This window comes from Salarias fasciatus, unplaced genomic scaffold (assembly GCF_902148845.1).
Source record: "Salarias fasciatus unplaced genomic scaffold, fSalaFa1.1, whole genome shotgun sequence".
NCBI classification, from domain to species: Eukaryota; Metazoa; Chordata; class Actinopteri; order Blenniiformes; family Blenniidae; genus Salarias; species Salarias fasciatus.
Window position 1 is genome coordinate 458,083 of NW_021941388.1, and position 25,686 is coordinate 483,768.

At 46.9% G+C, this 25,686-nt stretch overlaps 2 protein-coding genes across 3 annotated transcripts; both read left to right on the forward strand.

The window, feature by feature from the left end:
* Window positions 1–2,419, forward strand: LOC115385495 (high mobility group protein B2-like). Of its 2 annotated transcripts, none has more exons than XM_030087554.1 (5): window positions 1–106; window positions 1,102–1,261; window positions 1,379–1,527; window positions 1,604–1,778; window positions 1,863–2,419. In XM_030087554.1, the coding sequence occupies exons 2-5, from the start codon at window positions 1,115–1,117 to the stop codon at window positions 2,034–2,036; spliced, it is 645 nt and encodes a 214-aa protein (XP_029943414.1). In that variant the 5' UTR covers window positions 1–106; window positions 1,102–1,114; the 3' UTR covers window positions 2,037–2,419. The 2 variants fall into 2 exon arrangements, with proteins under 2 accessions (XP_029943414.1, XP_029943416.1); XM_030087556.1 differs by having other exon boundaries at window positions 29–103; window positions 1,097–1,261.
* Window positions 2,420–4,440: 2,021 nt separating this feature from the next.
* LOC115385477 (WD repeat-containing protein 17-like) lies at window positions 4,441–25,626 on the forward strand. The gene is made up of 32 exons (XM_030087499.1): window positions 4,441–4,529; window positions 6,870–6,998; window positions 7,121–7,304; window positions 7,373–7,603; window positions 7,708–7,818; window positions 8,101–8,241; window positions 8,334–8,456; window positions 8,799–8,986; window positions 9,088–9,256; window positions 9,335–9,426; window positions 9,580–9,662; window positions 9,802–9,888; window positions 10,053–10,217; window positions 10,752–10,867; window positions 11,313–11,399; window positions 11,486–11,635; window positions 11,722–11,852; window positions 11,962–12,087; window positions 12,315–12,470; window positions 12,736–12,800; window positions 13,072–13,204; window positions 13,306–13,394; window positions 13,501–13,600; window positions 13,683–13,822; window positions 14,478–14,589; window positions 14,914–15,055; window positions 15,522–15,624; window positions 15,723–15,824; window positions 24,510–24,608; window positions 24,741–24,805; window positions 24,901–24,998; window positions 25,288–25,626. Exons 2-32 carry the CDS (start codon window positions 6,876–6,878, stop codon window positions 25,405–25,407), a joined length of 3,831 nt encoding a protein of 1,276 aa, XP_029943359.1. The 5' UTR covers window positions 4,441–4,529; window positions 6,870–6,875; the 3' UTR covers window positions 25,408–25,626.
* Window positions 25,627–25,686: the final 60 nt, after the last annotated feature.

The following is a 25,686-nucleotide window of genomic DNA, read 5'->3' on the forward strand; positions in this document are numbered from 1 at the left end:
CGCGCAGGGGCGGGGCTTAGGATCTTGTTTTTCTCCCACAAGAACGGACAACAACAGTCGCTCTTTCTTCCTCATTCACTCCTTCACAGGCTGTTCAGCGGAGAAGGTGGGTCACGGCGCTCCCTTTACGTTCTTTAAATTGTTTTAATTCCTGACATGTCCTGGTTTTCGTCCGGTAGTTTATTGTAATGTTCCGCAGACGTGTCGGCTGTACCATTTAGCAGTAAAATGCACATTTAATGAAGTAACTACTATTGTACAGCGTCTCTATCGTTTATGTCCTGTCGGGTTTTATATATTAAAAACCCCCAGATTAAACCCGTCCGGTTGTGAAGATATCCTGCGTGGCACGGTAAGGTTTAAGCTTTCCTCGGGCTAAAACTTGGTGCGCAACACGCGCTTGAAACGCCATTTGGGTCGGCTAGCTTAGCCCGCTACACGAGCTTAGCCCGCCTTTTAAAGTTTCCATAAAGTTCGATTCGGACTCGGCCGATAAGGATTTTTCTTTCCTTGTGAGTTACAGCCGTGTAAATGCCCGCCGCTGGGCTGAAACGAGGGGTTTTAAACCGCCTCACCGTGTCGGAGAAGTTTATTTGGCGCAGTCGTGTTTCGGCGGGAAGATAGAAAATGGAGTCGCGTCTGAAATCGGATTAAGTGAGAGAGCCGCGGCCTGTTTACGCTTTAATAACATTTACTGCAGCACTGTGGGAGTACTCCACTTAATAGTCGAACACATTCAACGAGCAGCAGTTTAAACTGTGTCCTTTTTTAATGTATTCGCTTGAAAACTATTGAAATAACTAAATTTCTGGCCTTAAGTGTTTGTGTACCTTAATTAAAGCACACCAAACAGACAAAACTGCTGTTCGGCTGTTTAAATATGTCTGGAGATTATTCACTGAAAGATTCTGTGGTAAATTTAAAGGTCTGAACCTCTGGTGTCTTGAAAATATATTGGTAATTGTCATTTCAAAATTTTTATGAAGGCCTCACAGTGTAATGGTTAAAACAGAAACACACCTGAAGGAATGAGGAAGTTGATAAATGTTTGGTAGTGTTAGTTGTTGTGCTTGTTATTTATTTTTGATGTCTTATTTGCAGGTCAACTGGAACCATGGCGAAAGATCCAAACAAGCCCCGAGGAAAAATCTCCTCCTATGCATTCTTCATTGCGACGTGTCGCGAAGAGCACAAGAAGAAAAATCCAGGGACGAACGTCAGCTTCTCTGAGTTCTCCAAGAAATGTGCCGAGAGATGGAAGGTAAACTTCTGAGATAATTTCAGCCTGGTTCATAAAGTGTTATATTGACTCAGGAAAACAATGCAGTTCTCCACATGTGGTTGTAGTTTCAACTCTGTTCAAACTTGCTGTTTTTAGACAATGTCTTCAAAGGAGAAGTCTAAGTTCGAGGAGATGGCAAAGAACGACAAAGTTCGTTACGACCGTGAGATGAAGTCTTACGTTCCACCTAAAGGAGCCAAGAAGGCCAAGAAGAAGAAGGATCCCAACGCCCCCAAAAGGCCCCCGTAAGTGTCATTCTGCAACTCCATGTGGTCCGGAGTGTGTGAGCGGGTTTAAATTGTGTCTCTGTGTCCTCTGCAGCTCTGCCTTTTTCGTCTTCTGCTCTGAGTTCCGTCCCAAAGTGAAAGAGGAGTATCCAGGAATCTCCATCGGTGACATCGCCAAGAAGCTCGGGGAGAAGTGGTCTACGTTAAGCGCCAAAGACAAGGGGCCGTACGAGGCCAAGGCTGGCAAACTCAAGGAGAAATACGAGAAGGTGCGCGCACGCCACCTGGACTTTGATTTGTGCTTTTTGATGATGATGGTTTGTAACAGACTTTTTCTTTCTTTCTTTTCTCAGGACATGGCGGCATACAAAAGCAAAAGCGGCTCCGGGAAGGGCGATGTGAAGAAAAGTGGTCCCGGCAGGCCCTCCGCCAAGAAGCAGGAAGTGGCAGATGATGATGACGATGACGACGATGATGATGACGAAGACGAGGAGGACGACGATGATGACGACGAGGATGACGACTGAGCATTTTGGCTGACGACAGAAAGTGATGTTGAGCTTAACTCCAGTTTGTGTTTGTGTGGCTGAGTGGGCGCTGCTGTGAGGGGGGGGCCCCCATGTAGTTTAACCCCCCGTTTGTGTGTTCCATGGTAGAGCCCCCTCAGCCTGTGTTATGATCAGACAGTGGACTGACCTTGTTGTGCGGCCGGTGGACAGCGGTGGGGTGTCGGGTTATCATTTGTGGAGGCACCGCTCATGTTTGAGTCTGGTGCTGGTTCTCTACTGTCGTTTTACTGCCAGCGTTTATATGTAGTCCGAGTAAAATGTTTGCAGCAATTTTAATGTACACGTCTGTAGAATGACTTTCTTCTGTTTTTTTTTTCTAATAAAATTTTGTATATTGATTATATTTCTTTTCCTTTTTTTCCCCCAAAGAAGCTCAGGATTGGCAGTCAATGATGGCTGCAGAAAACTGTTCAGGCTTTGGAAGATTTGTGGTCAATATTAATCCTTTGTGTGATGCAAAACACTATTTGAGGATAAGAGTACAAGTTTTTGAGCGTTCTGTGTTAAAACACCAAAAAACAAGATCCACTGAGCTGTAAAGCCATGATGCTATTCATTTATTTAAATGAAAATATTCTAAATTCAGTTTTGAAAGACTTTGGTCTGAATCAATTTACAAATGTGTTTAATAGCTGAAATGAGTCTGACTCAGTAAAATGTTCATATGTGAGGATTTCACAAAACATTTCAGATGATCCTGAAAATGATTTCTAAACATCATACTCTTCAGTTTATTTCATTGAAAAAGGAGTCAAAACATTTAAAGCTGAATTTGATATTTGAGTCACAGGTGTTGTTTCATGTAGTGGTATCAAAATAGTTTAACTTAATGTTGGTCAATGACATCTCAGCCTCAAAACAGCTTCACATTCACATTTTAATGTATATTGAAGGGGGGGGGGGGGGGGGGGGGGGTGGCTGCCAACGGTGTAAGAGAAATGTTCAAAACTGAAGTTGATTAAATGATAAATCTTGGAGCTCAGACTTGAGAAGCAAGCAGGACGTGGCATACAACTATACAGGAAGTGGTGTTCACAGCTACAGGAAGTTGGGTTTTTCCCTGTAAAATTGGCCTTGGGATGACTTTCTTGTATTTGTTGCTAAATAAATGAAAATGAATTGACATGCTACAAAGGTACAGAAGGTGATGCTTAAAGACGTTTCCAGGAAGTGGGCTGTAAGTGTCCAGGAAGCAGCTTACAAAAATGAACAAGAAGTGGACTGAGTTTCCAGGATGTGCTCTACAAATGTACAGGAAGTGGTCAACAAGTGCATATAATACAAAAGGCCAAGAGGACATTCAAACTTTAATATAGACCTTGAAGTGAGTGCATACCTAAAGGAGCTCTACTACTATGTCAGAGGTTTAATATTATGGGTGTATCAAACAATAGTCAGTTTTGCAGTTTCTAACATTTCTGAAGTTAGTTCTTTATATTTGGAAACTAGATAACATGAAATTCATATATTAAAAAGAAAAGTTTAAATGATATTTAATTCACAGATCTACAGAGTGTGATGTCCAAAGGTGCAGGAAGTGGTCTGTAAAGGTTTCAGATGTTTTCAGAGAAGGTACAACAAGCTACAAGTTCCCAGGATGTGGTCTCCAGTTTTATGTAAATCGTGATTTGGCAAATGAGCATAACCAAATGGTGCAGAATAGAAAAATCTCTTCAGTTTTGAGTAAACTGGTGGAAGAATTCAAGAAGTGCTTTACATGTTTCTTGGAAGTAGACTTCAAAGTTACATAAGTGGATTACAAGGGAACTGAATGGTATTTCTGTTTTAAAGTGTCTTTGAGATGACCTTACTGTATTTGGAGTTACATCTATGAAACTGAATTAAACTGAACTGGAGTAGTCTACAACAGTACAGGAAGTGGTGTACAAGTTAAAGGGATTGGTCAAAACATTTTTCTTTCTTCAAACTTCATGTGAGATAATATTGCACCCGCAAAAAATAGTGTTAAAATTTTTATATCGAAAATTATATAAAAAAAAAATGGGGGAAAAAAACAAAAAATGAACTACAAAATGACTTGGAGCGATCCAAACGTTCCACCAATATAAAATAAATAGTCACTAAATCAAGCAGAGAATAATCATTTGGGAAAAGCTCCCAAGTTTTGTAATTGCTCGTAAGAGATGTTCCTGTGGAGGAATCGCTGCCTGTTGAGGTGAAGACGTGTTTTTTGTGACGGCGGTGTGATAATAAGTCCTGCGGAGGCAGCAGATGGAGCTGTCTCTAATGTAGTCACACATCATGTTCCTACTGAGCGACAGTCCGCTCAGCCAATCACAGCTCGGCGTCCCTCCTCCTCTCCGCCAATCACAGCCTCCGTCACTGGCCTCCGCACGCAGCACGCAGCGCACGAGCGCCTTTCAGCACCGGGAGCTGTCCGCCCTGCACGAGCCTGTCCGCGGGGAGAGGCGACGCTCACATGAGCTGCAGGTGAGACTCCGACCGCCGGACACCGACCGCCCGGCGCCCCGGGCAGGTGAGCGCGAGCACGGAGCGGAATCACGGAGCCGACGGAGCGCAGGTGTGTCCGGAGCGCGAGCCCCGAAGAGCTCCGCGTGCACGCGGATTAGTGAAACCTGTTGATCCCAACAATATTAAATAAATATTGACAATAATAACATCGGGAATGGAGTCAAACAGTGTAGGGGGGCGCTTCATTTCTACACCCCCGTGCCTCAGTGGGCGGGTGAGACAGCTCCTCTTCATCACGTCCACAAAACGGCGACATGTGAATCGCACCGCATGTCACGCACGTTGAAGACCGCGCGACCCGATGCGACAGTGCATAGGCGTACACTGGCGACACGCGGGCTCGAACCAGCGACCTGTCTGTGTGGAGATTTCATGTTCTCCCAGAGCAGCGGTCCAGACACGGATGTTTGATTCAAGGCAGAAATTCAGTTTGAGGGCTGGAAGTGAAAAGAACCAGAGTTACAGACAGATTTATTTAGTGGACCTTTGTAGGATGGATAACTTCACTGAAACTTAAAGACCTGATTGAAGTTATAGGAACAGGTTTCTCACTGTTATCAGCATCAGCATGGTTACAACAGCCACTGTCATCATCATCATCATCATCATCACCATCATCTCCATCACTAATCACTGTCATTTCTGTAATCACCATCATCACTGTCCTTCCAGTAGTGAAAATAATCACTATCCTCCATAGCATCACAGCTAACATCACCATCAGCCACAGTCAGCCTTATTATCACAGTCATCAATCGTGATCAGTCTCACCTTCATCAGATGCTCACACCTTCTCTGGATTCTCTGTGGAGCAGCTGTGAATGCCTCACAGGAACATTGTATTTTTTGTAGCTTCTTGATGTTTTCTCCACAACTGGCCAGGAAATAAAACAGCAAGTAGTTTCTACTGTAAGTTTAGGCAGCTCTGTGTGTGTTTGTGTATAAAGGGTTTCATTCTTTTTATTCTGCAGACAGAAACATATGTTGTCTTCATGAATCAGTGTTTCCAAGCCTTATTTATTTGAGCTGGTTCAGAGGAAAGCGTCCCCTCTCAGCTGAAGCCGTTCCTCTGTCAGAGCTCTCAGGTTTCTGTGGCAGCGCGTCATTAGTGTGTCCATGATCTCAGCTACAGGACAAATGTTTATGCAAATCAGCCCATTTGCACCTTACAGGACGAGCTAACAGGCTAACAGGAGCTTTGATGGCGACGGCCCGCTCCTTCTCCTCGGCCTCTCTGTGATCCGGGTGAAGAATCAGTCGTCAGGCTTCAGGAGCATCCAGAGGGAAACACGCTTTCCACTTCTCTCCTGTCTCTGATGCTGCGATAGCTACTGACATGAAATCAGTCATTCAGTTACCGTTACTGTAATCTCACTGATCTTCACACTGTTGTCTTACATAGAAACTAGACGACAGCTGTGGCGCGAGCATGTTCCATAACTTCTGTGTCTTCATTACAAACATCTGCCACCATTAGCAATAAGTTAAACTAGCTCACATCGTGATTATAGACCATCTTCCCCCGACTCTTTATCTTTTTATCTGCAGTGACTACCAGAGTTTGACTCCAGCATTGTTTGGAGAGCGAGGTAACTATACTCTTACTGAGTACTGGTACTGATCAACTGCAGCTCAGCGGCAGTCTGAACCAATCGCAGCACAGATTAATCCAATCCTTCCTGTAATCATCTTACGCCCAACCTGTGGATCCACCTGACCGCGGTCGATGGCTTTGCTGTCTGCTGGAGGCGACACATCTGCTGATGTTTGATGGAGAGAGTAAGAGGAATAAGAACTACTGAGAATCAAGCCATAAACCGAGTCTGCAGGCTATAGGTGTTAGCATTCATGTTGAATCAGGTAGCCTCAAGACCCATTTCTGCTCTGTTTATGCACAGCAGGTGTGTTTTAAATGCCATGTGTAAGCCAAGCATCCAGTAGAGGGCAGTGCAGCCACAGGTCATCAGTGGTTTTACTCTGATACACATCTGTAAGCTTCTCCTAATTAATCTCATTACACAGTAATGAACACAGCAGTGGCGTCTGTATCAGAGGATTTAGTCTGGGGCATACGAAGACGGGCCTCTAGAGCTAATGCTAATTAGCCTTGATGCTAAAAGAGTAAAAAAAAACTAAAAGGATAAACAAGTCAGATGTATCAGTGATAAAGGTGCAAATTGAGGATTTTAGAAAACTTTCTTTTTTTAATGTGTTGACAAACATCTTTACTGCTGTTTGCTTTACAGGAAACAGAGAACACACACGGCTGTGATGAAAGTGTGTGTGTTTTGTGTGCAGGTGAGGATGGCCAGAGTTAAGCAGGTGGGCCTGTTGGCCGCAGGATGTCAGCCGTGGAACAAAGACGTGTGCGCTGCCAGCGGAGACCGATTTGCCTACTGTGCTACTCTGGCTATATACATCTACCAGGTCTGTGTGTGTGTGTGTGTGTGTGTCTGTGTGTGTCTGTTGGGAACATAACTGAACTTTCTTTCTCCCCTCCTCATCCTCCCTCTGGATGTCTTCCTGCTCCTCCTCTTCCTCCTCTGCAGTTGGACCAGCAGTACAATGAGTTTAAGCTGAGCTCCATCATGTCAGAGCATAAGAAGACCATCACGGCCTTCAGCTGGAGTCCAGATCACTGTGACCTGTTCGTTTCCGCCTCCGCAGACAACCTGCTCATCGTGTGGAACGTGGCTGAGAAGAAAGCCGTGGCCCGACTGGACAACACCAAAGGTGAGGGACAGGAGGAGAGCGGGAGGAGGACGTCAGGAGAGCGGGATTGTCACTGTGCGTCTCCTCAGGCGTTCCGGTGTCGGTCAGCTGGTGCTGGAACTCGGCCGATGGCGTGGCCTTCGTGTCCCAGCGGGGTCCGCTGTATCTGTGGGCGTTCCGCGGCCCGGACCCCGGCGTCACCGTGCACAAGGAGGCCCACTCCTTCCTGTCAGACATCTGCCTGTTCAGGTGGCATCCCACCAAGAAGGGGAAGCTGGTGTTCGGACACACGGACGGAAGCCTGTCCGTCTTCCAGCCGGGTAGGAACCCAGGAGTACTGACATGTGTAGCTAGCGTTTGGATGTGCCGGTGTGGTGGCGTGCTGTGGTCAGTCACCAACAGTCCGCCGGTCTTCTGTCTTCAGGCAGTAAGAGTCAGAAACACGTGCTGCGCCCCGAGTCGTTGGAGGGGACGGATGAAGAAGACCCCATCAGCGCTCTGGAGTGGGACCCTCTATCAACAGACTACCTACTGGGTCAGCCACGCAAACACAGCAAACCAGGAAATAAGATGTTTCTCTGTGTATCCAGCTCATCAGTTAGAGTGAACCGAATGAACCGTCTTCCCAGACATGAAAAACTGTTGTCTCTGCTACTCCACCGCTTTTAGCACTGATGATTTATCTAATTACTGTCATGAAATGAGTTTCAGTTGCAGTCACTGCTATGCGAGCAAAATTACCAAAAGAACACACTGAGGTACTAAAGTAACTAGTTACTTTGACAGTAGTAACTGTAACTTTATGTCTTTCTGGCAGTGTCTAACCTCCATAACGGGATCCGGCTGGTGGACAGCGAAGCGCTGGCTTGTATCACGTCCTTCTGCTTCCCCTCCGCTGCAGCTTCAGTCCAGTGTTTGGCCTGGGTCCCTTCAGCACCGGGCATGTTCATCACCGGAGGTACACTCATTCATCACTGAGGTAAACACACGTTCTCATGCTCATTCATTCTGTGTGTGTGTGTGTGTGTGTGTGTGTGTGTGCGTTTACAGACTCACAAGTCGGGGTTTTGAGGGTTTGGAACGTGTCTCGCTCGACTCCGTTGGACAGTTTCAAATTGAAGAAAACGGGGTTTCACGCTCTGCACGTCCTCAACTCACCTCTCGCCAAGAAAGGTAGGTGGAGGAGAGGAGGATGAGTAGATGAGGAGCCAAGTGGAGGATGAGGCGAAAAGGGAGAGAAATAAGTCATGATTGATGAGGTTTGAGAAACTCAAGATGAAGATTGAGCTTTAAAGAACAAAAACACTTAAAACTCAACAGCCAAGTTCATGTAAATCATTCAGTTCAATTAAATTACATTGGTACTTTGCAGATTTCTGTGCTTTGAGAATAGACTAAATCGGTGAGAGAGGGATGACTGGGTGTGCAGCAGGAGGGTCAGACCAGCGTTCCACAGGAAGACCTGTTCCTCTGAGTCCAGACCCTGCAGCTCTGACATGTGCTCTGTCTCTGAAGCACAGACTTCCATCTCTCCCAGTAAAAGCCAACACACCAGCTCCACCAGCGAGGCCGTCCCTCCTCCGACGCTGTCCCAGAACCGCTCCTTCTCCCTGCCGCCGGGCCACGCCGTCTGCTGCTTCATGGACGGGGGCGTCGGCCTCTACGACATGGGCGCCAAGAAGTGGGACTTCCTTCGAGACCTGGTGAGATCAGACTGAGACAGACGACACGTGAAATGATAGAGGAATACATTTTCTCATTCCGGGTCTGTGTGTGTGTTTGTGTGTGTGTGTGTGTGTTTCAGGGTCATGTAGAAACCATTTTTGACTGTAAATTTAAGCCGGATGATCCAAACTTGCTCGCCACGGCCAGCTTTGATGGGACGATCAAAATCTGGGACACCAACACACTCACAGCTGTTTACACATCGCCCGGCAACGAGGGAGTGGTTTATTCTTTGTCCTGGGCTCCAGGTATGATCACCTTAAATACATACACACACGCTTGTGTTGAGGGGGTTGACTCGGTTGTTTTGGTGTTTTTTTCTGAAGGAGATCTGAACTGTATCGCCGGGGCGACGTCTCGGAACGGAGCGTTTATCTGGGATGTGAGGAAGGGAAAAATCATCACCCGCTTTAACGAGGTGACTCCGACCTGTAGTTATTCCCACAACACTCGCATTCATTCTCATGTCACGTCCTTTAGAAGTGGTCACAAATGTGCTGCGACTGAGAGTTTCTGGATAGCTTCATGTGTAACATGCAGACTGTGCTCCTCCATGTTTTTCTGCCTCCAGCACGGTAAGAACGGGATCTTCTGCATCTCCTGGAGCCACAAGGACTCCAAGAGGATCGCCACCTGCAGTGGAGATGGATTCTGGTAGGACGGCTGTGAGCCCCGGTGACGGTGTTTTTGTTCTGTCTGTGCCGTCTCACTCGTGTGTGTGTGTGTGTGTGTGTGTGTGTGTGTGTGTGTGTGTGTGTGTGTGTGTGTGTGTGTGTTGTGTTTCTGAGTGCAGCATCATCCGAACCATCGATGGTAAAATCCTCCACAAGTACAAACACCCTGCTGCTGTGTTCGGGTGCGACTGGAGCCAAAACAACAAGTAAGGAGCCCACACACACACACAGACGCTCACACACACACACACACACACACACACACACCCACACACACCCACACACACACACACACACGCACTCACAGCCAGGTTCAAAGCCTAACTGCAGGGGCAGAACTGTGTGTTTTAAGTGTTTCCTGACTCTGCAGGGACATGATTGCCACCGGCTGTGAGGATAAGAACGTGCGGGTCTACTACCTGGCCACCAGCTCGGACCAGCCTCTGAAGGTCTTCACCGGACACCTGGCCAAAGTATTCCATGTCCGCTGGTCTCCGCTCAGAGAGGGAATCCTGTGCTCGGGTTCCGACGACGGGTGAGCGTGGCGATTTTCAGCCAACCTACAAACATAAACTTTTTTATTTCAGAGTGAGCAGCGAAAACACTGTGAACCCTCCATTGTTTCTGTATATCTACTCAGACACTTGAAGATTTATAATCTAAAATTTTAAAAGATAGATTGTGAACTTTCCAGCACCCTCCCCGGTGTCCTCGTCCCCCTCTAAAGCCCTCCCCTCCAGGTGGACCATGCACCGCATATTTTGGTTTTCAGGGCTCATTGATGAAAAATAATGAATTAAATTGTAGTTAATATTATTCACTCACTATGAGACATTGTTTGATTAATTCTCTGCTGTTTATGATGAACTAGTTTTATCAAAAATGAACAACTTAAAGCTGATATGAATGGTGAAAAGAAACATGAATAACATGGAGAACAGATTCACACAGAACACAGGAGAGACAGCAGCCTGTTCATCCGTGTGTGTGTGTGTGTGTGTGTGTGTGTGTGTGTGTGTGTGTGTGTGTGTGTGTGTGTGTGTGTGTGTGTGTGTGTGCGCGCGCGCAGAACTGTCCGTATCTGGGACTACACGCAGGATGCCTGTATCAACGTGCTGAGTGGTCACACAGCTCCTGTCAGAGGTCTGATGTGGAACACAGAGGTCCCGTATCTACTCATCTCAGGTAAAAACACACGTCTACTGACAATTCACAGCACTTTAGCCTGTACTGACCAGTCTCTGTTTCTGCACACACTCTCATGTTACACACACTCACACACCTTCTGCTATCAGTAGAACAGCTCAGAGGAATTTTGTGGCCTCCTGACAGTAAAACAAGTAAAACAGCAAAGTTCTATAGTTCATATATAATAAGTTGTATAGTTATTACTACTTGTTCGCAGTCAAATGAGTAAGTTTAACTGATGGTTTAACTGTTAAACCTCTCACTTTGTATCAGCGGTGGGGCAGTGAGTCACTCTAACTGCATTTAGTCTGAGAGATCAGGTGATATGATGTGACTCACTGCTGCCACCCAGTGGACAGAAGGGTCATTACAACAACCACACAGGTTGAACTTTTGACATACTAAAACAGCATTAAAAAACTGTGTGTCTGAACTTGCACAGGTTCTTGGGACTATACGATCCGTGTGTGGGACACCAGAGACGGCACATGCTTGGACACAGTGTTCGACCACGGAGCCGACGTTTACGGTGAGACACGCGGATAGTGTTCGTGTATCTCTTGACATGTGTGTTTATCATGTGTGTTTGATGTGTGTGTGTGTGTGTGTGTGTAGGTCTGACGTGCCACCCTCAGCGTCCGTTCACCATGGCGAGCTGCAGCAGAGACAGCACGGTGCGTTTGTGGTCTCTGACGCCGCTCATCTCGCCACTGCTGCTCAACGTGCTGACGGAGCAGCCGTGGGAGAAGGTCATCGGGAACACAGGTGAGGTTCGCTTCCTCTTCCTGTCCCCCGCCGCTTTCCTGTTCCGCCGCATCCTGTCCTGGTCTGACCGCCGCGTCGCTCTGCAGACATGGCGATGGTTCCCGGCTCGCCGCCGCTGCTCTGTGGGAAAGTTTCCCGAGACGTGAAGCAGGAGCTGGACAAGCTGAGTCTGGACGTCCGCGGGAAGAAGCTGCGCTGGTTCTCCGAGTGCTTCTCAGTAAGAACCCAGTGACTGCAGTCCAACAAGTAATCCAACAAGTAATCCATGTTACTACATAAATACACAAATGAACTTGTGTGTGTTTGTTTGTGTGTGTTCCTCCCAGCCTCCAGGCGGCAGCAGTAATCTGTGGGATTTGGTTTCTGTGATTAACGGTCAGGACGACTCGCTGCTGCCCAACAGCTACAGCAAAGGAGTGATGCATATGAAGCACCTGCTCAAGTTCAAGACTGTGAGTCCCGACAGCCACACAGCTGCTGCACAACTAGTGCCACAAAACTACTGCGCACACACAAAACTGCCACACAAACACAATACAGAGAGGCGCAGAGCGACTGTCAGGGATGAAGCACATTCTCTGACTCTGATTGACTTAGTTTCTCTGTGCAGAACAGTGTATCTGTGTGGGTGTGTGTGTGGGGTGCGACTAACACTGCTGCTGATGTGTGTGTGCTTCAGTCTGAAGCTCAGGAGCTGACCATCGTCAAGATGTCCAAGTTTGGAGGGGGAATCGGAGCGCCGAGCAAAGAGGAGCAGCTGAAGGAAGCAGCAGATATTCACCTGAGACTGGGACAGATCCAGCGCTACTGTGAGCTGATGGTGGAGCTGGGGCAGGTGTGTGTGTGTGTGTGTGTGTGTGTGTGTGTGTGTGTGTGCTTTCTTTCAATAATCCAGAAGAGTTTTAGTTTCACAGCTAGCTCTTTGTCTTAATGAAGTGTTCGTTCAGACAGCTTACAGCAGGCTAAAGGTCAGTGTGTTGTGTCTGCAGCTTGTTTCTGACTGTGCTGACCTGTGAAACCACCACTGATTGTGACTTCCAGTATGTGTGTGACCGAAGTTTGACCGCTGTCTGCCTCCTGTGTGACTTGTGCGTTTCCAGTGGGAGAAGGCTCTGTCTGTGGCTCCTGGAGTCTCCATGAAATACTGGAAGAAACTCATGCAGAGGTAAACCTGTCCTCTCACCACTCTTCTCACGTCACCAGTAACTGTAGCCAAATACTCCACCCAGTTAAAGACAACCTCTGTCACATTACGTTTGAAAAAAATAAGCAAAATAAGAGAAATGCAATAATTAATGATAATAATAATAATATATAATAATATATATAATATATAATATAATAACTATTTTTAAATAATTTGTTAACAAAACACCAACACACCTTTCAAAAAAGACATGTGAACAGGTATAAATTACTGTGTGTGTGTGTTGTAGGAGAGCTGACCAGCTCATGGCGGAGGACAATGACGATGCCATCCCTTACTGCGTTGCCACCGGAGACATTAAGAAGCTGGTGGCATTCTTCACAGGGCGGGGTCAGCTGCTGGAGGCGGTGCTGATCGCTCAGGTATGAGGAGGGGGCAGGTGGAGTGGATGTAGAGGGTGGGCGGCGGGAACGTCACTAATAAAACAACAGTTAAAACAATAACAGAGAATTCCAACTTTCAGGGAGCGGTTGAAGGCAACATTCGTGCTCCTCTGACCTCCTCCGTCAACCACACGATGAACGACGTGGACAACAGACAGCAGTACCAAAGGTAATGAGGCTCCTCCTCCGGCAAACAGGAGTTTCATCAAATAGTAACAGAGCTGCTCTTTGCTAGCAAGAATAGCGCTTAATCTAACCAGTGACTCCTCCTGCAGCCTCCTGCAGTCGGTCTGTAAGGAGCTGGCTGAGTGGTACTTTCAGGATGGATGTTCAGTTCTGGCGGCGTGCTGCCACCTCGCCGTGGACGATGTGCAGGTACCACTATCAGTGTGTCACCATCAGCTGTGTGTAGGTAGGGAGCGGTCAGGCTGTACTGTGTGTGTGTGTGTGTCTACAGCTCGCCATGTCCAGTCTGATCCGAGGGAACGAGCTGGAGCTGGCCGCCTGTGTGGGCATCGTCCTCGGTGAAGCAGCCAATCAGAGCACGGCTTACTGCTTGGAACTGCTGGCCCGGAAATACATGACGACGGCAACGTGGTAGGAACACACCCTCACATGTTGGAGTCAGGTTCTATGTAGGTTCTGTGGTTCAATTTCTGTTTTGTGTGTGTGTGCGTATACATGCCTGCGTGTGTGTGTGTGTGTCGAGAGAGGGAGATCGGTTATTGCAAATCAACCTGCATATTTTTTAATCATCTATTTCATTACAGAAAGCTGGATTTAGGTGATTGGTTGCTATTGTTTCTTGAATGTTGTCTGATTGCACTGTTTGCGGGAGCCTGTTTTACTGCTTGTTTATTCGGAGCAGTTGTGTGCTTATGATAAATTTTCTTATTATACAAATATGAGTTTTATGGTTTTATCACGAGTTTCTACAGAGATTGAGACTTGGGCTGGGTTTTATTGAGTTGGGCAGGTTTCACTGGAATCAGTGAGTGAGATCTGGAGAGCGGACTGCAGCCCCGCCGGAGGCAGCGTGAGGGACGGTGTTGCGGTAATTCTGTTCCGGAGACGTAACGCATCCGGTGTGAACCCAGCATTAGAGCTCTCACACCTGCTGTGTTCAGGACGCACAGGCGATCCTGCAGATGGACTGAACACACACTGAAGGGCCGTAGTGTGAAAGCACACCAGCAGAGGGCGCACCAATCCAGGCTCCACAAGTCTAAACTGTGTGTTGTGTTGTGTTCAGGGAGCTGTCAGCCAACCTGCTGCAGATGATTCCTGATAATCATGTTTTGTTGGCCAAGCTGTGTGCGTTTTATCCAGGAAGTGCTGCTGAAGTCAACCAGCTGCACCAGCGGGTGAGTACCCTGCCAGGCAGCCGGGGGATAAAAAACTTCCTTCTTCTGCACCATTTTTATTGACTAGTGAAGTGAAAAATAAACATCAAATAAAACATATCACAACCAAAATGAATTCGGTTGAAGTAGGAGAACCCAAAATGAGTTGTAGACGTGTTCTAAGTGAGCAGCAGAGCCGAGATTCAAACTAGATCCTTCTCTATTTACCACACTGAGCTGCTCCTGTCTCGCTCTGTTCTCACTGTCTCCTGGCTTCCATTTGACCTCATTTTCATTGGACCCGTTGTGTGTGTGTGTGTGTGTGTGTGTGTGTGTTCTCCTCAGTGTGAGCTTCCCTCTCTGGAGGACTGTGGTTCTTTAGCTGAAGCGGCTCTCAGCGACGGTGATCTGTTTGCTGCCGTGAAGTTCCACCTGCTGAGCTCTAAGCCGGAACACGCTCTGCACATCGGGATCCAGCATGTCAAAGGTACCCACCGCTGGGCAGGAGGGCGGGAAGACAAGGGGGTAGAGGGGTAGGAGGGCTGGCAAAGTGCATGGGATCTTGTTGTGGTGGGTCTTGCAGGCCCCATGTCAATGTCTGATCCTTATGAATCAATCACAGCAGAGCTGAAGAGAAATAACCGAACACAGACGAAACAGCTGTGCTGCTTTCTGAGATGTATGTGATTGTTTCTACTGACAGCCTGTGGATGTTTGAGCACCCACTGAGTCCTGCTGACTGAACTCTGAGCAGTCTGGTCAGAAGTCATCTGTAGTGTATTTTTTCAGTGAATCACACAGTGGACTCAGTGAATGTCCGCTGGAGCTGAAGTCACACAGAATTTGATCAGCAGGAGTTGTGAAACGTGTTCGTAATCGTAGATACTACAAACTTTTTACATTACATGTGTGCTCCTGGCTCAGTGACTGAGTTTGTGATGTCCGCCTCACAGAGCAGCTGGCTGGTTCTGATTGGACGGTAGACGGCGTTCACCAAATCCTTGACCTGATGAGCTACATCCGAACTGACCGGCTCACCACCGCCTCCTTCACAGAGTACGAGCCACTGAATGTTTCCTCCTGACACCATATACCACAAACCAACTGTACTATATTCATCTACTGTGTGTGTGTTCATCTGTGTGTGTGCGTAGAGTCCGCAGTGAGCTCTTGATCCTGTGCGGTTACATCGGAGGGCTGCTGGCCATCAGAAGACAATACTCCAGCATCGTGCCTGCGCTCTATGAATACACGAGGTAGATACAGCTGTGGTTAAACTACGTGAAAACCCTCCATTCATAAAACAGCTGCTTGGCATCACACTCTTCTAAAACCAGAACCCTTCTCTGGAATCAGCCTCAGCTCCGCCCCCCTCTCCCATCAGCCAATCACTCTGCTGCACAGCAGCGCGTCAGCACGGGACACTGAACTATATGAACTCACTCTATTCATGAATGCATTCACTATGTACTGAACAATTGGCAGTGGCACCAGATAAGCTCCTCCCACACTCCCGTCCTGCTGGGACCCCACAGCTGTTCAGTTGGGATGCCCGACTAAACTATTGACAACATCAAACACAAAACCAACAGGGAATTTATAACAGTTTATTTACACAGTGTATAAAATTCCAAATCAGAGGCGTGTGTGTGTGAGAATAAACTATGAAAAGCTATTCTACTAGAATCATTCGACAGGCTTGGCCTGCACTGACCAGCAGCAGCATGGTTGCTAAGCAACCAGTGACAGTGTGACATCAAAGTGACTGAACCTGACACATCAAAGCCACATTTCAGAGCTGAGGGTACCAGCTGCCATTAACTCACAGACGCACTTAGAACTCAGAAGAGCGGGTAGAACCTTCGACTGGATTGAGGCATTTTTATCTCATTGAAGTTTAATTTTTAGGAGACTTTGTTCAAAATATCTGAAAGCATGCCATCATCTTTGGGAACAACAAACCCAGACAGAGACTCACTGGTGAGCCTTCCCGGGCACGTGGAAGAACCCTGGGAACCGAAACCTTATGAAGAGGACTGTCTGGAACTGCAGAATTCCATCACCACAATTATAAAAGAAGACATGACACCGAGGAGCATTTCCATCGAGCCCACTTCTTGCATGGAAGCAGAAGTAGCGGAAATGGCAGTGGGGGCAGCGGAAGAAGAAACAGAAGTTGAAACAGAAGTGGCCGAAACAGAAGTGGTCAAAACTGAAGTGGCCGAAGCGGAAATGGTCAAAACAGGAGTGGATGAAAGAGAAATGACCGAAACGGAAGTGGTTAAAACTGAAGTGGCCGAAACGGAAGTGGTCAAAACAGGAGTGGCCGAAACGGAAGTGGTCAAAACAGGAGTGGCCGAAACGGAAGTGACCAAAGCGGAAGTGGTCAAAACTGAAGTGGCCGAAGCGGATATGGTCAAAACAGGAGTGGATGAAATAGAAGTGACCGAAACGGAAGTGGTCAAAACAGGAGTGGATGAAATGGAAGTGACCGAAACGGAAGTGGTCAAAACAGGAGTGGATGAAACGGATATGGTCAAAACAGAAGTGGCCGAACCGGATATGGTCGAAACAGAAGTGGTCGAAACAAAAGTTGCCGAAACGGAAACAGACATTGCAACAACATGGACAACCAATGCAGTAATGGCAGCGGGGTCGGCAGCAACAGCAGTAGTAGCCACAGCAGTTGCAGTGGCGGCAGTAGTGGGAGTGATAACAGTTGCATCAGCAGCAGTAGTAGTAGGAATTGCTGCAGTCGCAGCAGTAGTAGGGGCAGTAGTAGCATTTGGGGTAGCTATAGTCACAGCAGTAGTAGCGGCATCAGTATCATATGAATGTGCAAAGCTTTGCCGCAGGATAAGATCCAAAATGTCATCCAAATGAAGTCTGATTGACTTCTGGAGACACCATGTTGTGAGACACGCACGGAGTGGAGCTCCCCGGGAAATCGGCAGTGTCTTGCAGTTTGTATAATTATTTGGTGTTTTAATTGAAAGGGGGTGAACCCGAATCCCCAAATACAAAAATGAGCACATCCAGAAATACTAGCAATGCAAGGAAACAGCAGAAAGAGCAAGAAGCAGTGAAAGGAAAAAAGGGGATTCCATTTTCCCCAAATGGGACGAGTGGCGAGGGCACAGTCGGGGGGTGTGTGTGTGTGTGTGTGTGTGTGTGTGTGTGTGTGTGTGTGGGGAGGGGGGAGGGGGGGGGAAGGGGGAGATTAAGCAGAGGTGGCAAAAGTACCAATTCTTTACTTGAGTGGAAGTAAAAGTATCTGTGTAAAAAATTACTTCAGTAAACATGAAAGTACTGGTCCACTCAAGTAAAACTAAAAAGTCCAGGCCCTGAAATGTACTCAAAAGTATTATGAAAAGTAAAAAGTATTTTTATTGCCATTTCTACGTTGTATCAATATTGACTTATGAAACTTAGATGGACCTGGTTTCTAAACTGTAGTGTCAAAAATCATGCTCATAGACCTAACTGTCACGATGCAAGGTGGAAGGACCCACGCGAAGGCAGCCAGGTGGAGTTCAAAAGGTCTTTTGACACACCAGGAGAGCGGGGCTTATAAAGAGGGCAGGACAGGTGCAGCACATTAGGGAGTTAACGAGACAGGAGACCAGACAGGAGAACATGAGGGCAGACAAACACAAAATCAGGACCAGAGCGCCCCCACATGGCCGCAGAGGCACAGGGGGTGACAGTACCCACCTCCTAATGTGCGCCTCCTGGCGCACAACGAGGCAACCCTCCCGGGCAGAGGAGGGGGGCAGACGGGACGGGAGCAGAAACCAGACTCGGACGGGGGCAAAGGGACGGGACGGAACTGCACCTAGCAGAAACGGGAACTGGAACAGGGGAACAGAACTGCACCACGGCAGCAAACAGGAACAGGACGGGCAGCTTCGCCGGCACACGATCCGGGGGCGAGCTTCTTTCGCCGGCGGGGGGCCATAGGCAGACAATCCGGGTCGGGTGGAGCACCGCCACCGACAGGCTGAAGACTTACTGCCTGCTGGGTCCAGAGATGGTCGGCTCCTTCTGTCACGATCCAAGGTGGAAGGACCCACGTGCAGGCAGCCAGGCGGAGTTCAAAAGGTCTTTTATTGCCACGAACACAGGATACCGGAACACAAGGCATGCAGAGCTTGAGGTGCAGGCAGGGACAATGAAGCACGCAGACAGATCCACAAGGAGCCGACAACACACACCAGGAGAGCGGGGCTTATAAAGAGGGCAGGATAGGTGCAGCACATTAGGGAGTTAACGAGACAGGAGACCAGACAGGAGAACAAGATAGATCGATAGATAGATAGATAGATGGATAGACAGATAGATAGATAGATAGATGGATAGATAAATACTTCATTAATCCCAAAGGAAATTGTGTAGTCTGTTGCTCACATTCATAAATCCAGAAATAGAAAAAAAGTTAAAAAGTACAGTTAAAAAGACAAAAAGCAACAGCCATAATAAATAAACAAATAAATAAATACATAAATCCAACATTAAATAGTCAAGTGGTACTTCCTTTGCCCAGAGACCACAGGATTTAGGGGGTGGCTCTGATTGGACATGATCGCCCTGATCTTAGAGAGCATCCTCTGCTCCACCACCTTTTCCACAGAGTCCAGGCCGAGTCCAACCACAGAGCCAGCTTTCCTTATGAGCCTGTTCAGCCTTAAGGCCTCAGTATACTCCCCCGTCGCCGGGGCTTGATGTGCGCCTCCCGAAAAAAGTGACTTCGCGTCGAGGCGACGCGTGGTGACGTGAACGTCGAGGGCTGTGATTGGTCCGCTTTCGCGTTGTTTATAGAATAAAGTAGAACTCACACGGAATGCTTTTCTGATCCGAACAGTGCTTCAGGAAAAATTTAGATCCAAAATTAAGCGGCGCACATCCCTATACTTTCAGCAGTGTTAGCACTGTTAGCAGACGGGGCTATGTGTATAGCCGCTCCGAAAACGGCTTTAATCGTCCAAAAGCTCATTAGTTTCACCAATATTTCATCATGGTCTGCTCAGACCACTCCTCCACCACAGCCCGGTGTCGCCAAATATGTCATATATGCAGATATATGTTTGGTAAATGCACGCGTGTCTAGATACGTACGTCTAGAAATCTATGACTACAGATCTATGTCTAGGTAAAGCCGGAGCTACGGAAACCGCATTGTTGTTGTGACTGCTAGCGGCTTGGCAGAGGAGGGTGTTCCCTTGACGGAGAAGCAAGATATGTTCAGTAGCGGCGTAGGGTTGCCGGCGTAGGAACGCCATGGTGGCGACGGGGGAGCATACTGAGGCCTTTAGGGTGTCCCTTTTCTTGGCATTGCCCCCCAGCACACAACAGCATAAAAAAGAACACTCGATACAATAGACTGTTAGAACATGTACAGTAGCTTAGAACAGACTCAGCATCAGCATCCATGTTTGCTGCCCAACTCAGACTGTTGTCCAGCTGCAGCCCCAGATACTTGTAGGTGGAGACCACCTCCACCTCAGATCCACTGATGTTGATGGGCTGTAGAGCAGGGGGCGCCTGGCGGAAATCCAGCACCAGCTCCTTTGTTTTAGAGGTGTTCAACTGGAGCTTGTTGTGCTGGGACCACTCCACAGAGTCCTTCACCAGGCCCCTGTACTCCCCCTCCTCACCCTCCCTAATACACGCCACAATAGCAGTGTCATCAGAGAACTTCTGCATGTGGCATGTATCTGAGTTATACTGGAAGTCAGAGGTGTAAAGAGTGAAGAGGAGGGGCGACAACACTGTGCCTTGAGGTGCTCCAATGCTGCAGGTCAGTGTTGAGGACCTGCAGCCCCCCATTTGGACAAACTGTGGTCTGTTAGTCAGATAATCCAAAATCCAGGTCATGAGGTGGGGGTCCACAGCCATGATGTTCAGCTTCTCCTGGAGAAGGCTGGGATGGATGGTACTGAAAGCACTAGAGAAGTCGAAGAATAGCATCCTCACCATGAACCCCCCAACATCCAGGTATGTGAGGGCACGGTGTAGGAGGTAGAGGACGGCATCCTCCACTCCCACCTTCGCCTGATAAGCGAATTGGAGGGGGTCCAGTCCTCCCAGCACTTGAGGTGTATAATACGCAGGACCAGTCGCTCCAGTGTCTTCATAACGTGCGACTTGAGTGCGACCGGCCTGTAGTCACTCAGCTCCCACAGATGATTTTTCTTGGGAACTGGAACGATGCAGGAAGTTTTCCACACAGAAGGAACTCTCCCCTGCTGCAGACTCAGGTTATAGACCTGCTGTAGAGGTTCCCCCAGCTCAGCAGCACAGGTCCTCAAGAGCCTCGGGCAGACCTGGTCCGGACCCGGGGCCTTCCTTGGATGGAGACGTTGCAGCTCAGTTGTCACCTGGACCGTAGTGATGAGAGTTGAGGTGGGAGTGGTGTTCGAGAGCGAGGGTGAGAGAGATGCACATAGAGGAGAAGCAGGATGGTGATGATCAGGATGGCTTGAGGAAGGCTGTAAGAGTGAGCAGGTGGTTGGTGGGGAACTGAAGTGGTTAAAAAAGGTGTTCAGCTCCTCAGCTCTCTGTATGTCCATACAGCCAGCATTGTTCTTACTGCTGCAGCCTGTAATGGTTTTCATACCATTCCAGACCTCCCGCATGTTGTTATCACTCAGCTTCCTCTCAAGCTTCTTGTTGTAAGCCTCCTTAGCCTCCTTCAAGCAGGCTTTCACTTCTCTCTGCACCTCCTTCATCCTCTCACTATTTTTCCTCCCAAACACCCTCTTCTTTGTGTTTAGAATTGTCTTCACTTCAGATGTTATCCACGGCTTGTTGTTGGCAAAGCACTTCACAGTCTTCACGAGAAGCAGGCAGGTGACCAGGCAGGAGAACATGAGGGCAGACAAACACAAAATCAGGACCCGAGCGCCCCCACATGGCCACAGGGGCACAGGGCGTGACAAACTCTTCAACTTTTTTTTTAATAGTAGCCTACATCAATGCAACACTGTACATGTTTATACATTAATGTATTTGCTTTAATTTTTTTTTTTTATCAAAATGAAATAAGATTAACATAAAATGCAATGATTTACTGTGTAATTCAAACAGTGCCAGTCGTGGCACGTATCCTCCCGCATTGTCCTGGCGAGTTCACGAGGCGTTCACGGACAGTTGGCGCATAGTTCACGGCACGGTCGCGATATTTTGTCGTGCCTAAAATTTTGAACATTTCAAAATTCTCGTCCCGACATGACACGCAGTCACGACGGGTTTACACACACTTCACACCACTTTACGAGTGGTTTGCGACTGTTTGCGACTCGATTCGTGCCAATGCGTGCCACAGAAATGTTCAAGCGTAAAATGTAAACTAGCATAAATGTGACTGACTGGCGGGAAGGCAGTAGGGTTGCCAACTCCCAGAGATTGAAATAAGGGACGCCTCTCGCGGGCAGCTGAAAAAAATTGGGTTTTGGGGGGGGTCAAAAATACATATATAACAGCATTTTGCCACAGTTACACCTACTATAGACTATAAAAACACATTAGGTTACTGCATTACACCTACAGTAACAAGATCATAATAACTCATGATCAGTTTGTATTTGAGGCACACAGTGAGACAGTTATCACTCAAGCATCATTCATCATCATGGACAACAGCTCTCAGCCACTGCACCGGACGGTAGAGGAGCTCAGCAGCTCCTTCAGTGGCGACTGAGACCCTCAGTGCAGGAAGGAGCTACCACAGGTCTCTCATCCCCACCGCTGTCAGACTGTACAATTCTACTGTGTAGAATATGTGCAATAATCCTGGACATTATAGTATCCTGCACCCCACCTTTAAGAAATTCAGCGACACTTTATCATCCATTCACTCTGCTGTATCCATTCACTCCGCTAAAACATATTGTACATATTATATATCATATTGTATGATTATATATTGCATATTGTATTGTATTGTATATATTGTATATATTATATATTTCCTGTCATATGTTTAAGATTCAGGTTGGACATACAGTTAGATCTTCATTGTCTTTAGGCTTCTATTATCAGTCCTAGTATGATTTGCACTATTATTTGTTAATTATTGCACCATTCATTACTTTTGCACCCCGCTGTGGGTTCTATGAGCCTATACACCTGGAGATTTCTCCACTGTGAGATTTATAAAGTCTTCTACTCTATTCTATTCTATATTTATTGCTCAGTGTGCAAAATAATATTAAACAGCTGCTGTTTCTTCTGGACTTTAACATATTCTTTTTTTATTTTCAACTAAAAAACTGCAAGATCAAAACTGAAAAACCTTATGAACCAAAAAACCAACAAGGTGCAGAATCTAAACTGAAAACACCACAGTCTGCAGCAGCAGACACAAATCAATGAAATAAACAAAACATACCCGATATGGAAACGGCACAAACTTACATGTCTATGAACGCACACACAAGCGGCAGATCAAGAGATAAAAATAAAAACTTGAACTTGAACGAACAGACAGAGAAACCGGATCAAACTCCACACAGCGACACTGTCAGTATTCTTCTTCTTCTGACCCAAACAGAGCAGCTCTACAGTGAGTTTCTTCTTCACTCCGCTTGGTGCGCTACTGCTCTGGTTTTAGCGCCCCTGGTGGCTGGGCCCTCGGATTACATGCCATGTCATGTCCGGGGCTCCGTAGCCTTCAGAACACACAGAGAGGAAAAAATGCGTTTTGCTTTTTACTCATGCGGCCAAACAACGTCCTGTACGGGACACGCCTCTTTTGACTCAAATACACGGGACAGTTGGCAACCCTAGAAGGCAGCCATGTCATGCGTGTCTTTCAAAGTTTTAGTGTTACCCTGAAACCAGTTTTCACCACAGCAAAAAATAAATATATAAATAAATAAATAAATTAGTGCTGGGTAATGATTAAATGTCTTAATCGCGATTAATCGCATATTTTTTCTGCGATTAATCATGACTAATCACATTACTTGCAAAATACAATAATGAATTCAAAAGTACTCTGTAATGAGCATCCTGCCCCTCGCCGGGACAGGGATTTTGTTTTGTTTTTTTTATTTTATTTTTTTTGCAAAAATTCGGTAAGACATCAAATATGATTTATAATAACTTTAAATACCAGGTCTTTACCAAGATCCCCCCCCCAAAATAATAAATAAATTCAGTAACGCCGAATTGTGCCTCATACTTACCTTTATTAAGCCAAATTGTGTGTTGAAGGGAAATGTACTTTATTTTGCGTGTTTTCAGCGCCTGAAGATTGCCCAGCGGGCAGAAACGTCGAGCCGGCAAAACACGCGATTTAGTTTCACTTTCATTTTTGCCATATATGCGCTCTTTATTTCAATTTGTGCCTACAGTGCCTCATACCAGCCTTTTCCCCGTGATTTTTCTGATAATTCGGTCGAGGTTAATATGGCAAAAAATGAGGAATGGACCGTGTTTCACCGCTAAAAGCGCCGCGGCTGCTTTTTTGACGCTCAGCTGGAGCGCCGTGTGAGTGTGTGTTTGTGTGTGAGTGTGTGTGTGTGGGGGGGGGGAGGTGAACGCCTGATCAAATGTTTGCCGGCGTTATGGAAGCATTGTGTATATTTAAAGAAGTAACGAGCTTTTTGGGAAAATGTAAGGAGTAGAAAGTGCCAATATTCGGATTCAAAATGTAGGGAGTAAAAGTAAAAAGTTGTCGGAATAATAAATACTTCTAAAAATAAAAAGTACCTGAAATTTTTACTTAAGTGCAGTAACGAAGTATTTGCACTTCGTTACTTGCCATCACTGCAGACCAGTGACTGGCAGGGGGCAGATTGACACGTGGTTCTCTGTTCAGTCTGGCCAGATTGCATCATTTAGTGTGATGAGACTAAATTTGTCTTTACTTCCACTTTTTTGTGTAATTTTCACGTGAACTGGTTTTTTTATGGTTTTTTCCTCTCTCTGTGTTTCAGTCAGTTGCTGAAGAGGCGGGAGGTGTCCGTTCCTCTGAAGATCGAGCAGCTCTCTGTGGAGCTGGATGCCTGGAGGGCGTGCACGCAGACCAGCAACATGTAGGACACAGCTTTAAAAACCTTTCTCCTTTTCAGCTTTGACAGAATATCGACTCAAATTATTTCACAAGGAAAGAATGTTAATTCAAGAATGTGTGTGTGTGTGTGTGTGTGTGCATGTGTGTCCTGCAGACCTCCATCAGACAGTCAGAGAGATGAGTTCAGCCGCCTGCAGAAGAGAATCCAGCCAACAAATGGTACAATATCTCCAACCAGCAGGTGGCAGCAAAGCGTCAGTCTGTGAAAGTCTGCTCAGCTCACACTTCTGACATTTTCTGATTTCCTCTCTCAGATGTGTTTGTTCTCCACGGCGTCGACTACGTAACCGGCTCCAACCTGCCAAGTCACTCTGATCTGCAGCTGTCCTGCTTCACCGGGCAAAGGATACAGGTGTGTGTGTGTGTGTGTGTGTGTGTGTGTGTGTGTGTGTGTGTGGGTGTTCTGCATAATCAACAGTCTGAGAGTTTAAAACCATGAAGCAAAGCAGACTGTGGGTGAAGATGCTGTGACTTCCTGATCATCTCATTCACATTCTTGTATATTTTCTTGAAAGTCATAAAAGTTCCGCAAAACATCAAAAGACGGTAAAGAATAGAGACGTTTGAGAATAAAGCCGTCGTGTTTCAGCCAGGTTCCGCTCATCCTGCTCCACTGTTCCTATGTGTGTGTTCATCCTCAGGGTCCAGTGTTCCTGCTGGAGGACAGTAAATCTGCCATCTCTCTCAACGATGCACTAATGTGGGCTAAAGTCAACCCCTTCTCGCCTCTGGGAACGGGACTCCGCATCAACCCCTTCTAACCCGGGAGGAAGACGGCTGTGCGTTGTCTTCACTCCAAACCTCTGTGGCCATCTGAGTTTCCCACCATAGCTTTTGTAGCTTTTGATATTGGCTTAGCGTAGCGTGTTACGTGATGAGAATGTAGCTAACAAATTCATTCGTCATCATGAAAGGTGGGACACCTGCTGAGTTTCTCAAAGTATGAGCATGTATATACACACAGGAAACAAACTGTAAAAAAAAACAAAAAAAAACAAACTCGGAAATAAAATTTAAAAAAATCTACAGCATACCAAGGT

Excerpts from the sequence above, each read along its gene's own strand:
- LOC115385495 (XM_030087554.1), top strand. The coding sequence starts at position 1,115 with ATGGCGAAAGATCCAAACAAGCCCCGAGGAAAAATCTCCTCCTATGCA. Across the intron at positions 1,262-1,378 it reads AATGTGCCGAGAGATGGAAG|ACAATGTCTTCAAAGGAGAA; the intron begins GTAAACTTCTGA and ends TGCTGTTTTTAG. Across the intron at positions 1,779-1,862 it reads TCAAGGAGAAATACGAGAAG|GACATGGCGGCATACAAAAG; the intron begins GTGCGCGCACGC and ends TTCTTTTCTCAG.
- LOC115385477 (XM_030087499.1), top strand. The coding sequence starts at position 6,876 with ATGGCCAGAGTTAAGCAGGTGGGCCTGTTGGCCGCAGGATGTCAGCCG. Across the intron at positions 7,305-7,372 it reads CCGACTGGACAACACCAAAG|GCGTTCCGGTGTCGGTCAGC; the intron begins GTGAGGGACAGG and ends GCGTCTCCTCAG. Across the intron at positions 15,825-24,509 it reads GCGCTCTATGAATACACGAG|TCAGTTGCTGAAGAGGCGGG; the intron begins GTAGATACAGCT and ends TCTGTGTTTCAG.